The 15,235-nt window shown below is 39.3% G+C and overlaps 1 protein-coding gene across 1 annotated transcript; it reads left to right on the forward strand.

Annotated features, from left to right (window-relative positions):
• The first annotated feature begins 494 nt into the window (after positions 1–494).
• Positions 495–12,323, forward strand: LOC134569142 (torsin-1A-interacting protein 2-like). The gene is made up of 4 exons (XM_063428050.1): positions 495–2,139; positions 5,073–5,174; positions 6,574–6,621; positions 11,449–12,323. The coding sequence occupies exons 1-4, from the start codon at positions 1,065–1,067 to the stop codon at positions 12,219–12,221; spliced, it is 1,998 nt and encodes a 665-aa protein (XP_063284120.1). The 5' UTR covers positions 495–1,064; the 3' UTR covers positions 12,222–12,323.
• The last annotated feature ends 2,912 nt before the right edge of the window (positions 12,324–15,235 follow it).

The raw sequence follows: 15,235 nt of genomic DNA on the forward strand, positions 1-15,235 counted from the left end.
TTAAAACAATGATAACGTCCTTTTATGTGATTAAAGACGGGTATTTGAAAGCTGTAAAAAAAAAAAAAAAAAAAAAAAAAAAGTGCTGTTTTTTTTAACAATACTGGTAAAAAGTATATCATGGAGTCTGAATGACAGTAGTAATACAACATGTCTTGAAAGGTTTAATGTGACAACATAAATTAACTACTGTTGATTGGTAAATATCTGCCATTAGGTATGAATGCTTTATTTTATTTAATTTTTTTTAAATGTAATATTAGCTTTGATATGTTGTATCATATATTAAGATAGAACAATTTAGAGTTATGACTATAACTACTGAGTTGAACATTTGCTGGCATTTGTTAGCACTGGTTAAAGAGAAACTGTTGTTTTTGAGTATTTCATAAAGACTGAACTCTCTTCAAAAGAGTTTCCATTGGTAACTTTTATGTCTTTTCCCAGCAGCTGTCCCTAGCAATGACTATAAGTTAAAGCATCGTCTTGCAGAGTTCTATGGAGTTCTCAGGCGTATGAGCTAGAGTACAATAGTGTATTAAGCAAATATGTAATTGAGAGTTATGGATGTCTCCAGAAAACCCATAGTTAGGAGTAGTGCTAAGGTTCTTTTCATGTTAGGGTCGCACCAGGTCATACATTTTGGGAATGTTGACGGAGAAAAAAAATAACTAAAAACTGCCACTACTAACTAAAAACGTTATTTTGATTATAGACTCATTGACTTTAATGAAAGTCTGTGCCCCTCTTTCAGAACACATGGACGAAAAGGAATGATCTTCTAAGACAGTCTCCCATATTCATCTACAAGTTATGAAAAGCAAAGAAACTCTAAAGGATTGATACTGAAGACAGATGGTGATGGGTCTATTCTAGGAAATAGGGCTCACAAATCTCTCAGCTCAAAGAAACACATATTCTGCATCATATTCTGAGGATTCATTGAAATCATGCACATCGAAGATAAGCTTGGTGAATAGTGTCAGTTGTGGGCACAAAACAGAAGCCTGGAAAAGGAAAAGAAAGAAAAAGATCAGTGGATACAGAAGCAAAGTCTGGTGGACATGGAAAAAAAGCCTAGTGAAAATGCAAGACCTGCTGGGGATGCAAAAGAAAATACAAGTGATAACAGAGAGTCAGTTGCAGACACAGAGAAAAAGGTTGGTGAAAAAACTACGCAAGATGATGTCCCACAAAATTTGTCTGTGGAAAATTCAAGCTTAACGTCAGAAAATAATGACCAAAAAGGATCGGCTTTGGATATGGAGCAAAATGCCAGTGAATCAATAGAAGATTCTAGTGAAACATCAGCTGAGAACACAGAAGAAATATCTCACACTGGGTCAAGCGTAGACCCAGAAGAAAACAGAAGCCTGGAGGAAATAAGAAAACCGTCAACAACGGACATAGATACAAAGCCTGGTGAACATCCAGAGTCAGGTGTAGACCCAGGGGAATTTGCTGTTGACGCAACAGTTGCAGACACAGAGAAAAAGATTGGTGAAAAAACGACGCAAGATGATGTCCCACAAAATTTGTCTGTGGAAAATTCAAGCTTAACGTCAGAAAATAATGACAAAAAAGGATCGGCTTTGGATATGGATCAAAATGCCAGTGAATCAATAGAAGATTCTAGTGAACCATCAGCTGAGAACACAGAAGAAATATCTCACACTGGGTCAAGCGTAGACCCAGAGGAAGATAGAAGCCTGGCGAAAAAAATAAAACCATCAACAACGGACAGAGATGAAAAGCCTGGTGAACACCCAGAGTCAGGTGCAGACCCAGGGGAATTTGCTGTTGAAACAACAGAACAGAGTTTAGTCCGTAACAAAAATGCTATTAAAAAAACAGAATCTATATTGAACAAAGGGGAAGATTTTAATGATGGAAAAGTGCCAACTAATGTCACAGAAAATAATAGTAGTCGAACAAAAATACCTTGTGAAACATTAGGGCTGGCTGAAAGTGCTAATACTGTGCTTTACCAGCATAGTAAAGAAAGTAACTTGCATGACAGTGACCTCTTCTTGACGTCAGAAGATACTCCGAAATATGGGGAAAAGTCACCGTCTATTGAATCAGAAGAAAAATATGAGAGCAAGCAAGTGGAAAGGTCACATGGAGCTAATTTAGAAGGTAAGCAGAACAAGTTTAGTGATATACAAAAGAACATATTAATCCAGCTTGTTGTTGTATGGCAACTTGCCTATAAATTAATACAAGTTAAAAGTACAGTAATGCATCACAAAAAAAGTAAGCCTCCTAATGAGTGATTTTTTTTTAAAGAATCCTTATTTAGAGATTTCCTAGTTTTGATACAAAGAATGAGAGTACAGTTATGAAGTTTGAACAAGACATATCCAACTAGATATTGCAAACAGCAATTTAATGGGTTTTATTTTAAAACCGGGTTCATGATATATAAACGCAAAATACTGTATAGTCAAAGAATATACAGAGATATGAGTTTATATAAAGGGTGACAATACCTAACCTGATCTGCAAGGGGCTGTGGGCCCGTCTTAAGCAATAAGCAGAGGAGGAAAAGGAGAGAGATTTGCCCAGAGTGAGCTACAGCAGAGGAGTCAGAGAGGAGTGAGAACACGGCTTGTAAAAAAGAGCGATAAATGGAATGAATTCAGAAACAGAATAGAAAAAAAGAGAGGGGAATGGGGAAAGAGAGAGCTGTCTTCAAAACCACTCCACAGTCACACTGCAAGACCACTACCAGGAAGTCAGGCAAAGTAGGGGAAGCCAAGGTGCGCTAGATGTGAGGTATTAGAGAATTAAATAATACAGATTAAAGAACAACGCACACACACACACACACACACACACACAAAATGAAAAAACTTTTAAATCTCACAAGGTTTACTTAAAATCACCTATCTTCTCAAACCGGTATGAGAATTTGGTTGTATCATATGGTCATAATGTGTTAAGCTCACCACTAATTCACAGTACTCCAATATTGGTGCGTGCACTCCAATTGTAATATAAGAGATAAACATGCCAAATGCAGTAAAAACGACTTAAACTGCTTATAAGTTTATGCTTTCCTGCAGCTACAATGGGGCATCTAGAGTGGAGATGAGCTGCTGAACCCAAAAAGAATACGGTCTGGTTTCCAAATATACACAGAAAAAATGGAAATTGAGGGCACACCCAGAAACTGCATACCGTATATACTCGAGTATAAGCCGACCCGAATGTAAGCCAAGGCCCCTAATTTTACCCCAAAAAACTGGGAAAACTTATTGACTCGAGTATAAGACTAGGGTTGGAAATGCAGTAGCTACTGGTAAATTTCTAAATAAAATTAGATCCTACAAAAATTATATTAATTGAATATTTATTTACAGTGTGTGTATATAATGAATGCAGTGTGTGTGTATGAATGCAGCGTGTGTGTATGAATGCAGCGTGTGTATGAGTGCAGCGTGTGTGTATGAGTAATGTGTGTGTATGAGTAATGTGTGTGTATGAGTGATGTGTGTGTATGTATGAATGCAGTGTGTGTGTATATGAGTGCAGTGTATGTATGAGTGCAGTGTATGTATGAGTGCAGTGTGTGTGTATGAGTGCAGTGTGTGTGTATGAGTGCAGTGTGTATGAATGCAGTGTGTGTATGAGGTATGAGTGCAGTGTGTATGAATGCAGAGTGTGTGTGTATGAGTGCAGTGTGTGTGTATGAATGCAGTGTGTGTATGAGTGCAGTGTGTGTGTGTGTGTAGCTGAGCCTTGGTGGGGGGTGGGCAATTTTATTATTATTATTTTAATGCTTTTTTATTATTATTTTTTTATATTATTATTATTTTTAATATTATTATTTTTAATATTTTATTTTATTATTTATTTATTTTTTCGTCCCCCCCCCTCCCTGCTTGATACATGGCAGGGAGGGGGGCTCTCCTTCCCTGGTGGTCCAGTGGCATTGGCAGTTCAGTGGGGGGCTGGCTGAGAGTTTACTTACCTCTCCTGCAGCTCCTGTCAGCTCCCTCCTCCTCCGCGCTGGTCCGTGCAACTTCTCTGTCAGCTCGCACTGTAAGTCTCGCGAGAGCCGCACTATGACCCCGCGGCTCTCACAAGACTTACACTGGGAGCTGACAGAGGTGCTGAACGGACCGCCGCGGAGGAGGAGAGAGCTGACAGGAGCTGCAGGAGAGGTAAGTAACCGCTCTGCAGCCCCCACAGCCCCCAGTCTGTATTATGGCAATGTAAATTGCCATAATACAGACATTGACTCGAGTATAAGCCGAGTTGGGGTTTTTCAGCACAAAAAATGTGCTGAAAAACTCGGCTTATACTCGAGTATATACGGTATATAAATAGTAGTGTTGCTGTAAAGACCAAAAATATATACAAAATATAGATTAAGGAACAGCAATTACACACATACACATGCAGTTTTAAATCTTACAAGGTTACTTGAAAATTACCTATCTTAATAATGAAATGTTGGTTACACATGGCCATATGATGTTTATCCCACCACTATGTCACACAACTCCAATATTGGTGAGTCCTAAGTTAATGTTAACATTGGAGATAAACATGCTAACTACACTACTTACTGCTTAAACAACTTCCAGAGACTCTCCTCAAATGTATGCTTTCCTGTGGTTCACTTAGTCTCAGTATTTTTCCTCTTCTTGACACTCTGTGGAGCTGCCGATGTCAAGAAGTGTCAGCCACACAGCTATCACAAGTGAAGGCTGCCGGGAATTGGCTCTTTGTATGGAGAATCTCACAGTCTCGCCGGATCTTCCATAGACCTCAATGCTATACGATCCACATGCGCAAGAGTACAACAGTGTTGTTTTCTCCTGGTGCTGAAGAGGACCAGCAGTAAGACAATGGCAGCGCTCGCGAGGGACACCGAACCCCCATCGGTGATGTCACCATCAGACATCAAATTATGCAAAGTCCCCAGACTTTTACTCCATACCTAGTAACAAGCAATGGCAAGGAAATAAAAACCGTTTATAACAACTCTGTATTTTTGTGAACATATTTTAAAAAAATTATATATATATATAATCCAGCGAACAAACATGTCTTTGTTTCAGGTGAAGACTCTAAACAGCTACGGGCAAGGAATCGTTCTCAATTTATTCAGAATACTTCATCCATGGCTCCCAAAACTTCTCCAGGTGTGACTAAAACAAGTGGTATGTTTATGTGTTAATTTCGGTCTTTGTGTTAATTTCGGTCTTTGTTTCAAGACAAGATTGAAAACAACAAGTCATCCCAGATTTTTCATATTTCTTCGACAAAGTTTTTGTTGTCTCTCTTTTGCAGGCTCACTGCTGAGTTGCTTGTTGAGTCCTCAGACTCTAGATGCTGTAAGATCAGCAGTAACATTGCAAAGGTTCTGAGTGTATGTAGTGGAGGGATTCACAGCTGCCCACAGTAGAAATAGGGTGCTAAGGAGAGAGAATAACTTTAGCTGTAATCTATTTTTTTTTTTTTTTTTATAGTAGTAGTAATTTGCACTGAAGAATATTCTGACATGGTAATGGTGAGGGTAATGACAGACTAACATATCATTTCTGTTCTTTCATAAAAACCCACTTTACATAGCGAAAGGAGATGAACAGAGGATTTGTAATGCAACCATTATTAAATATACCTGCATCTCATATAGCTGCTTCCATTCCCATAGGTTAAGTGGTGTGGGTCCCTTGAGGTAGAAGTCTTTATGGTTGTAGTGTGATTAGTTTTCTTTCAGCCCTTCTTCTCTTAATCATCTGTCCAGTTAAATGGGTAAATTGATCAAGGCATCAAGTGTCTCCGTTCGAGCTAATTAATCTATTGATAACTTGGACAAACCAATGCCAAACTTTAAGGCCAGCTCCTAAATCCTACAACAAACAATTTTACAGATTACTTTTTTGAATATTGGATTCAGAGATTGCAAATCTATACGTGTTGTTAAAGAACCGTGACATTTCATTGGTAGATGTAATCAATGGCAAGATTATTTCATGTGTACCATGTCATGATTCCCTTTTATTCCAGAAGTTTGGTCCTTAAGGGGTTAAAGAAAATAGTTTGGAAGCTATAACAAAGAAGGATCAGAAACTCCTGGTTGTTCTAGTAATAGAAAGAATCCGAGATGTGCAGAGAGATCCCATTACTGAATAAGTTTGTCATGCACATCCTGCATAGTCTGAGTTAATAAGTCATCATCAATCATAATGTCTTCTAGAATTTTATTTAGAGAAGAAGGATGCATAATATGAGTAGTAATATGTCAGCAATAAGATCTGAGGGTAGAGTGAATTTTCTTTAAACCTATGCTAAATTATTTTCCCTAAAGTACACCACGATTTGAATATAAAAATAATCAATGTAAAAGAAACTTGCAAATCTGTGAGCTAAATCATAGATGAAAAGAGTACACCTTCAGCATTGGCCACTTCAGTTGTGTGTAAGATCAATATGTGTACACAGCAGATCAGAGGAAGTGATGTCAGTGAAGTTTAGAAAACGTCATGTATCAAAGTCCAACCATGGAGATAGTATTCGGTAAATGTAACTAACCTAGGTTTATCTTTTCCTTTGCAGATCCGTATCTCACTGTTTGGCAGAAGAAGCAAAAAGCACTGGTGGCAGGTAAGGATGTATTACTAGGTAACGTATAGAATGGAATCTGGCTTTTTGTTATTTATGTTCATTCTGGTATAGGACATCTCCACTTGTGATCTTGGGACCGCAGGTGCAGAGCTCTCCGATAATTCATGGGTGGCCACCCGTTCTCCTACTGCATTAAATTGTCTCAATATGGTATATAACACTGTGTTGGTCTATTTGTTTTCTGTCCTCCCTTGAGAAACATTGTTGGTGTCTGCTTATTACTCTCAATTTATGGTTTCACCAGTGTTTTTTGGTTTATTATTTTTCTCTGTTGCTTCATGCCTTTTATATATTACTTTATTTTGGTTCTTTAACCTTATAGAAGAGGTGGGTCAAGTCTCTGCTTAAATACCGTATTTACTTAAATCTAATGCGCCATCGAACCTAATGCACAGCTCAATTTTTGAAACCTGGAAGCTGACATTTTTTTATTTAGATACTACTATACAACATCGTGCTACAAGGAAAATGTTTATTGCCATATACTATAGTAACATTGATGTTAATTCAATTTTAGTGTTACATATTAAGACTATTCATTCTTAAGCCCTATTTTAGGAACTAAATTTGTTTTGGATCAAAGAAAACTTTGATTATTTGTCTATCTACACCTTCCAAATTGATTGATGAATGCGTGCACGCTTTCCCTAGAAGTAATTCACACCGGAGACAAAGTTTCTGATCAGTGAAATACTAAGGAATGCTTTTTTCCCCAGAGGGGGGTCTCCTTCTTAAAGCAAAAATACGTCACAGTTTAAACATACAATATCAATTCAACAATTGGTTAACATTCAAAAAGGGTCCCACCCTACAGGATGTGATGTCATCATTACAGAGCTCTTCCCCCCATATTCCAGCTCTGGCTTGGATACATGAAGAAAGGGGAAGTGAGTAGTTTCTTTGTTACTTTAACAGTGATTCTCCATTTTGTTGCACGTGGAATTGGCACAAAGGAAGTGGGGGAGGAGTTAGCAAAGGAGGCTACCTATTAACACAAGAATGTGTAACAAGAAACTTGCAGAGGAAATAATGACTGAACCATAAAGGGGGAAGGGAATATTTACTCTAGCAGCCAGTTTTAACATAGTGAACACAGAATAAATAGACATTAGTAAATAGCTATTTTGGTTTAATTCTTCTGTCCACAACAAATTTGCCCGTGTGAATTCGCCGGAATGAAATTCCCCTGTTTGAATTTACAAGTTTTAATTCGCCGAAATGCAATACGCCGGAAGATTTTGATGAGGAGTCTTTCAGCTGACTTGTAACTGGTTTACGAGATCTTCGCCACTGAATGGACTATGACATCCAGTGTAACAGTGGGAGGTGCTTTTGAGGACCTTGGCAGCCGGTATGTCCCGTCAAATGTCAGCTTTCTAGCCAGATTCTGGGGTAGTATGTTAGCTACCAGGTGTCTAAAATAATGTGCCAATTCTTCAGGAACTGTGTCAGGAATGCCCCTTATATTAACATGATGTCGCCTATAGCGGTCATGTGTGCAGAAGTACCTGATGAGAGGATTCTACTCTTCTGATGGTGTCCTGCATAGTGATTTGAGTATGTCCTCCTCGGAGATGCAGACCCTGTCCCTTACCACCTGAACATTCTCCTTCACTACCACTATATCGACCTCAAATAATTTCTTGATATCCAGCAAGAGTTTCTGGATATCCTGTTTGGTGGCCAGCTCTGATCCCTCTTGAGGAGCTGGAGAAGCTGGGAGCATAACCGGGATTGTGGGCTGAGAAGGTGAGTCAGTTGGTTCTGTGGAGCTAGGTAAAATATAGGCCGCCATCTTGTGCTGCAGTGGACATTTTCAAAGGGTTCCAAAATCCCTCATCTTTGATGTTGTGCCTGCAGGTTGTCTTTGTGAGTAGCGATTGATACCCCGGCTGTTGGAGTTGTTCGGTTTCAGGTGCTGGCATAAATCTACCGCCTGAGATCAGCTTTGGAGAGACTAGAGCCCGGAGAGGGTGGATGAGGAGTAGGCTGCAGGCCTGTGCTTCAATTTTTTCGCCTTTGGGGTGTGAAAGAAGGGCAACTGTCCATGCAAAGGGACACCACTGTCTGGTATCAATGTTGTTGTGGGTCTGTGCTTAAAAGCCTTTTTCCCAATAAAGTTTTTGTCAGTGCTTAAACCTCCAAAACGTTGTGTCGTCCAGTTACTGGGGGAAAATGGGTCTCTTAATACATTAACAGTGGGGGTAACCAGCCGGGTTACCCAGCTCCTGCTACAACTGTATCTTAACCCTGAATGGCTGGTAAAACTAAGGATATTTTCCAAGATTGTGCCAAACTAGCGGCAGCCTCAAGTGGATGCCTTTGTATATGTTTCATTCATTTTTTGTATATTCTCATATGATATATTTTAGCATAAATTGAATCAAATTTATTTTTCTCTTTGTATATATTGATGTATTAACTTCAGGGCAAATTGGATTAAGATAGAGCACCTAGTTTGTATGTACCTTTTTTTCTGTGGTTAGCTTTTCTTGATTCACACAGTGTGCCCTCCATGCTACTTGTTTATGTTGTCTCAGGCATTCCCTTATTCATTCATCTTTGAAAGCCATCTTTGGGATGTACTTGGGGATACCTCTGTGTTTTATCCTGGACTTGACCTGTCCTCCTCCTGGCTGGTGTACAGTCTCTGTGTGCTGGATTTCAGGTTGAATCCTCTATTCATCCTGAGTAGTTTCTGGGGTTTGACATCCATGGTGACCAGCTCTTCTCTTGGCCAGGTTATTTTAGCTGGGTACCCAATGACTCATCGAGGACACGTGTTGATCACTTGGATAATCTTCTTGCCATTATTGGGACTTCAAGATCTGTCTGACTTTCTTGAGGTACTTGGATGTTGATATTCTCCTTGCTTCTTCCTCATGGTTGTGTCTGTGGTACCACCAGGTACCTGTAGCTGTTCTCTACATTTCCGATTGGATCTTCTGGTACATGAACTCCTTTTTCCGTGACAACCTTCTCGCTTTTTGCTATCATCCGCTCACACTTATTTAGTCTGAATTACATTCCTATGTCCTTGCTGTATATCCTAGGTGGATCAGTGAGTCAATGTCCTGCTCACTTTGGACTTACAGCTTGATGTCGTCCATGTAGAGTAGGTGGCGGATGGTAGCTCCACTCTTTAACCTGTATCCATAGCCACTCTTCATAATGATCTGGCTAAGGGGGTTACATAGTTACATAGCTGAAAAGAGACTTGCGTCCATCAAGTTCAGCCTTCCTCACATATGTTTTTGCTGTTGATCCAAAAGAAGGCAAAAAACACAGTCTGAAGCGCTTCCAATTTTGCAACAAACTTGGAAATATTTCCTTCTTTACCCCAAAATAGCAGTCATATGTCTTAGAATCGCATGTGACTGCTTGATCTACCAGCAGTTGGTGTTTTGATTCTCTGGTGTGTTTTTTTTTTTTTTAAATATCTCAGTCCTAGCATTCATGGCCTGGCCTCCAAATTCCCCAGATCTTAATCCGATTTGTGGGATGTGCTGGAACAACAAATTTGATCCATGGAGGTGCTACCTCACAGCTTGCAGGACTCAAATGATCTCCTGCTAATGTCGTGGTGCCAGATATCACAGGACACATTTCCAGATCTTATGAAGTCCATGGATCAATGCATCAGAGCTGTTTTGGCAGCACTAAGGGACCTACACGATATTAGGCAAGTGGTTTCAATGTTGTGGCTGATCAGTGAGTGTGTGTGTGTGTGTGTGTGTGTGTGTGTGTGTGTGTGGGGGGGGGGGGGGGTGGGTGTATGTATATATGGAGGAATTGATAATTGATAGCACTCTGGGACTTTACAAAAAGTACGACTTAACTTTTATTGATGTGTCAATGTTTCAGATTAATATGTTTACCAATGTGGATAGTGCATTCTCATGGATCCCAGTATCCAACCGGGCCTGAGCTTGGCCAATCCTCACAATGTGATTTGCAAAAAAGTAATGATGATCCAGGTACTCAAGTTCAATCCAGTAGGCAGATTTATTGGAGCAAAATCAAAACAACGTTTGACAAAGGCCCTGTTGTGGTCCGAAACGTTGTTTTGATTTTGCTCCAATAAATCTGCCTACTGGATTGAACTTGAGTACCTGGACCATCATTACTTTTTTGCAAATGTTTCAGATTAAAACATAATCTTTCATCGGGACAAAGTGCATAAAATAACAGTTCAAGTATTTATGCCTTGTAAGTATAAACATGGTGTACTCACCCCTCTCCCAAGTGTGTAAACGTTTGCAGTTCCAGAGTGCTATCCATTCTCCTTAACTTTTGTATTTTTGTGCTGGATTAAGCACCAGTCATCAGATTATGAGAATTGACAATCTCAACCAATCCAATGCTTTCCATATGAAGGCACTGGATTGGTTGAGATTGTCAATTCTGATTATCTCAGCCAAGGATACGGATCGGGGCGGAGCCGGTGCCAGCAGACCCACACGGCTCTGAAATAAAGGTACGTTTATTACCTTTTTAATGGGCGCAATGGGGGGCTGGCCACCTAAATAAGGTTTTTCCACTTTAGATTAAGGAATACATGTTTGTATTCTGGACCCTATAATGTTCCTTTAGGCATTTGGAACCTTAGAAAATGGCTCCATGGCTTTATCAGCCTTAACTCTATAAATGCTAGAATTGTCAAGCATATATATATATTTTTTAATATAGATTTCCAAATCTACAAACATTGATCGAGATACCACTATATATAGCACAGGTAAAAATACTTTTGCATATTATTTACTTGCTCCATGTAACTCTTTTTTTTTTTTTTTTTAATTTCAGGCTTTTTGTGTGCGGCTGGTGTGGGGATCCTTTTCTTGTATTTTCTTTCAGGGTCCAGTCCATCTGCCGATCCAAATCCCTCAGTGCTCCAGATATACCAGCGTGAATTTGAAAGCTACAAAACTTATTTTCCCGGACAGAATGAAGCTCTTTGGTTGAGAAGCCAAAAAATGCATCTAAAACACCTAAACAAGTCCAATCCCCTGGAGCCTACTACGCTTATCCTAACTGCAGCCCGTGGCGGAGAGCGTACCTTGCGTTGCTTAAGTGAACAACTAGCCAAGACATATTCCAGTGCATTAAATGCATCTTGCTTGGTGATTGATGGATCTACTAAAGCGAAATATGACAGTAAGACTGCTAAACTGCATATTGATCAGAAACTAGATTCAGGATTTAAAACCACATATCGCGCAGCAGTTTTACATCGGTTAGAAGAACTACCCGCTGGATCCTTGCTTATTCTTTATAAATACTGTGATCATGAGAATGCTGCTTTCACAAATGTGGCTCTGGTGATCACAGTTCTTTTGGATGAAGAAACGTTGGATCAAAATCTGTCTCTCGCAGAAATAGAGGAGAAAGTAAAAGACTTCTTGTGGAAACGTTTTACAAGCCCAAATCACATAGGCTCCCACAATGAGATGGATGTGGATAAACTCAGTGGGGTGTGGAGTCGTATATCCCATTTAGTGCTCCCAGTTCTACCTGTAGATTCAATAGAATCTGGGAATTGTCCCTGGCCTTTGGTGGGACAAGAAGAAACAGATTAGAAGACACAGGGCAATTTTGCATTGAATGATGTCCTCTTAAAAGCGTCTCTCTTATCCATATGGTAGAGTAGCAGGACTTAGTCTGTAATCTGAGAAAAACAACTATTTGAATAAGATATTATCTTGGAATTCTAGAAAATGTATTTATCCATTTCTACTGCAATCTGGTGCAGGGAACACGAGCTGTTTTAAAACGGACTTTAAATAACATGCACTTTATTTTATTAATTAATAATGCCTTATATTTCATCTATTGTTTGAGATCCTAGCCAGTCATCTTAAACCAGGTTTTCTGCATAACCCACTAAGATGAAAATATCACGTTGGGACAGGTTTTATGCGGCTTGATTCTACACAATCTGTTCTCTTTCTGATATAATAGTCTGCTTTATGTTTTTGGTTTGTTGTTGAATTTATTTTATGTATAATCAGCTTTCAAACACAGGTATTTGCAGAAAAACAAAACAAAATCTAACAGAAGTGCCTGCATGTGTTAAAGCATATTTAATCCACTGCCTATTAGGATAAATCCAAATGATCTGCTGAAACAAAAGTCAGTTATACGTTATAATAACAGATGATAAATAAATATACCATATTTTCAGACTTCTATGACCACTTAGACGGAAAAGTAGATATTAATTTGTTTTTGTACTTTTAAGAAGCGCATCAGACAATTTAACTGTAAAACATAATTTATATTGTTTTAATAGTCTTAAATTAAAGGGGCAAATGTTTAAAAATAATCCCAGGAATTATTACTTTACAGAGATGGATAGCCTTCTACCTGAAGTGGTAGAGGTTAACACAGTAAAGGAGTTTAAGCATGCGTGGGATAGGCATAAGGCTATCCTAACTATAAGATAATGCCAGGGACTAATGAAAGTATTTAGAAAATTGGGCAGACTAGATGGGCTGAGTGGTTCTTATTTGCCGTCGCATTCTATGTTTAATATTATGAAACATATTCAGCCTTTTGGTGAGAATCATTATTAAAGGACCACTATAGGCACCCAGACCACTTCAATTAAGTGGTCTGGGTGCCAGGTCCCACTAGAGAAACTGCTATGTTTACATTGAGGGTTAATCCAGCCTCTAGTGGCTGTCTCCGTGACAGCCACTAGAGGCCGCTTCCACGATCCTCAATGCGAAAATCGCATTGAGGACACACTGACGTCCATAGGAAAGCACTGAGTAATGCTTTCCTATGGGAGGTTTGAATGTGCGCGCGGCTCCGGCCACGCATGCGCATTCGGCTCCACGCGGGAGCTGCCTACGGCAGAGGGAGGAGAGGTCACCAGCGCTGAGGGAGCCCAGCGCTGGATTAATGAAAGTGGCTGAAGGGGTTTTAAGCCCTTCAGCCCAGCGGGAGGTGGGCTCCGAGGAAGGGGGACACCTAATAACCTTTTAGTGACAGGAAAACGAGTTTGTTTTTCCTGGCACTATAGTGCTCCTTTAACAAATAAGAGTAGCCCCTGGATGATGGCTGTATGAGTAGTGCTTCCCCTTCCAGTTAATCCATTTACCTGCGTGCCATTGTTGGTGGAATGTGACACCGAACTGGTTGCTATGCAACAACACAAAAGCTAGTTATCAATAGCATTAACTTATCTACTACTGAATACTGAACTTGTTCCACTCCTTTTTAGTTTAGTCCTTGCTTTAAATTAAATTTAGAATTTTAAAGCTTCCTCGGCGCTTCTGACTTCTCTGCCTCCCACAACACAACTGAGGAGGCATGGCCTCCTCCACAATGGTCCAATCCAATGCTCTTCATAGAGGATCATTGGGGACTTGATGCACATACGTGGCGAGTGGTCAATGCTTTCCTGTGGGGGGGCTTCTCCATCATGTGACCTAGTTTTACTCAGTGCAGTGACTTCACTTAAACCTGCAATGTAAATATTGCAGTTTCTAAAAATCCGCAATTATTTACTTTGCAGGGTTAAAAGGACAGGGCCACTGCACCCAGATCACTGTAATGAGATGAAGTGGTTTGGGTGACTATTGTGTCCATTTAGTAATGGAAGTGGCAGTGCCATATGTTGTGGAACAGATAAAAGGACTATTGTAATATTTCTCTCATTATTTTTATTATTATTTATTAAGCGCCAACAAATTATGCAGTGCTGTACAATAGATGGACTAACAAACAAGTAGTTGCAAGAAGAAAAGTTGGACATACCGGAACAGAAGGTGCTTCATGCCCTGCTCAAAAATAGCTTACATTCTCTTTACACATTATTTCGACAGAATCTCTCCAGTTACATAGGGAATGTTCTGTATGTCTCCTCTCGGAAGCATATTAACCAACATTTGAGCTTTTTTGCTATAGACAACAACAAGAACAGTGTCAAGCCTCAACAATGCACATATTTTCGATACTACCTGATGGGGTTTGTCTACCTCTATGGGAAACATTATAAGACGGATTTGCTGCAGGAATATAACAAACCATACAGTTTAATTATCAGAATCACAAACACAAATATAAGAAACTAATTATGTTGATATTTCAGATCTACAGGAGGGAAATAAGAGCTATATCCTATGGTAGAGGTATTCAAATACCAGAACGTCACCTTTTTGGGGGAACCTTACCTTCCATATAGATCAACTAGTCATTTTTCCATGGGAGCTGTTGTTTTCCAATAGCTGGAGGTTCAATATTTGAGCTTTGGAGACTATGAATGCCCAGTTTGTATGTATTTTTTAGTGTAATAGCAGTCCTCCAATTGAAGTTGAACAAGATTTCAGAGCCAATGAGAGTTAAGGAAATTTTAGACCAGCTAAAAAAGGTACAGTTGGAGACTTAGGTCTATATTTACCTTCCCCAATCAGTACAATTGGTATAGCAAATATTACCCACAATTATTCTAAGTGCTATAAATTTTGTAATAAGTGGGTGGACATTATGATTATATCCTATTTTATGATTGTCAAGTAATTTCAAATGTTAAATTTGTCTGATATTTTTATACAGTAAAAAAAACGTGCTTACTGGCAAATAAATA

This window comes from Pelobates fuscus, chromosome 7, assembly GCF_036172605.1.
Source record: "Pelobates fuscus isolate aPelFus1 chromosome 7, aPelFus1.pri, whole genome shotgun sequence".
Lineage (NCBI taxonomy): Eukaryota > Metazoa > Chordata > Amphibia > Anura > Pelobatidae > Pelobates > Pelobates fuscus.

Excerpts from the sequence above, each read along its gene's own strand:
- LOC134569142 (XM_063428050.1), top strand. The coding sequence starts at position 1,065 with ATGGAAAAAAAGCCTAGTGAAAATGCAAGACCTGCTGGGGATGCAAAA. Across the intron at positions 2,140-5,072 it reads ACATGGAGCTAATTTAGAAG|GTGAAGACTCTAAACAGCTA; the intron begins GTAAGCAGAACA and ends TCTTTGTTTCAG. Across the intron at positions 5,175-6,573 it reads AGGTGTGACTAAAACAAGTG|ATCCGTATCTCACTGTTTGG; the intron begins GTATGTTTATGT and ends TTTCCTTTGCAG.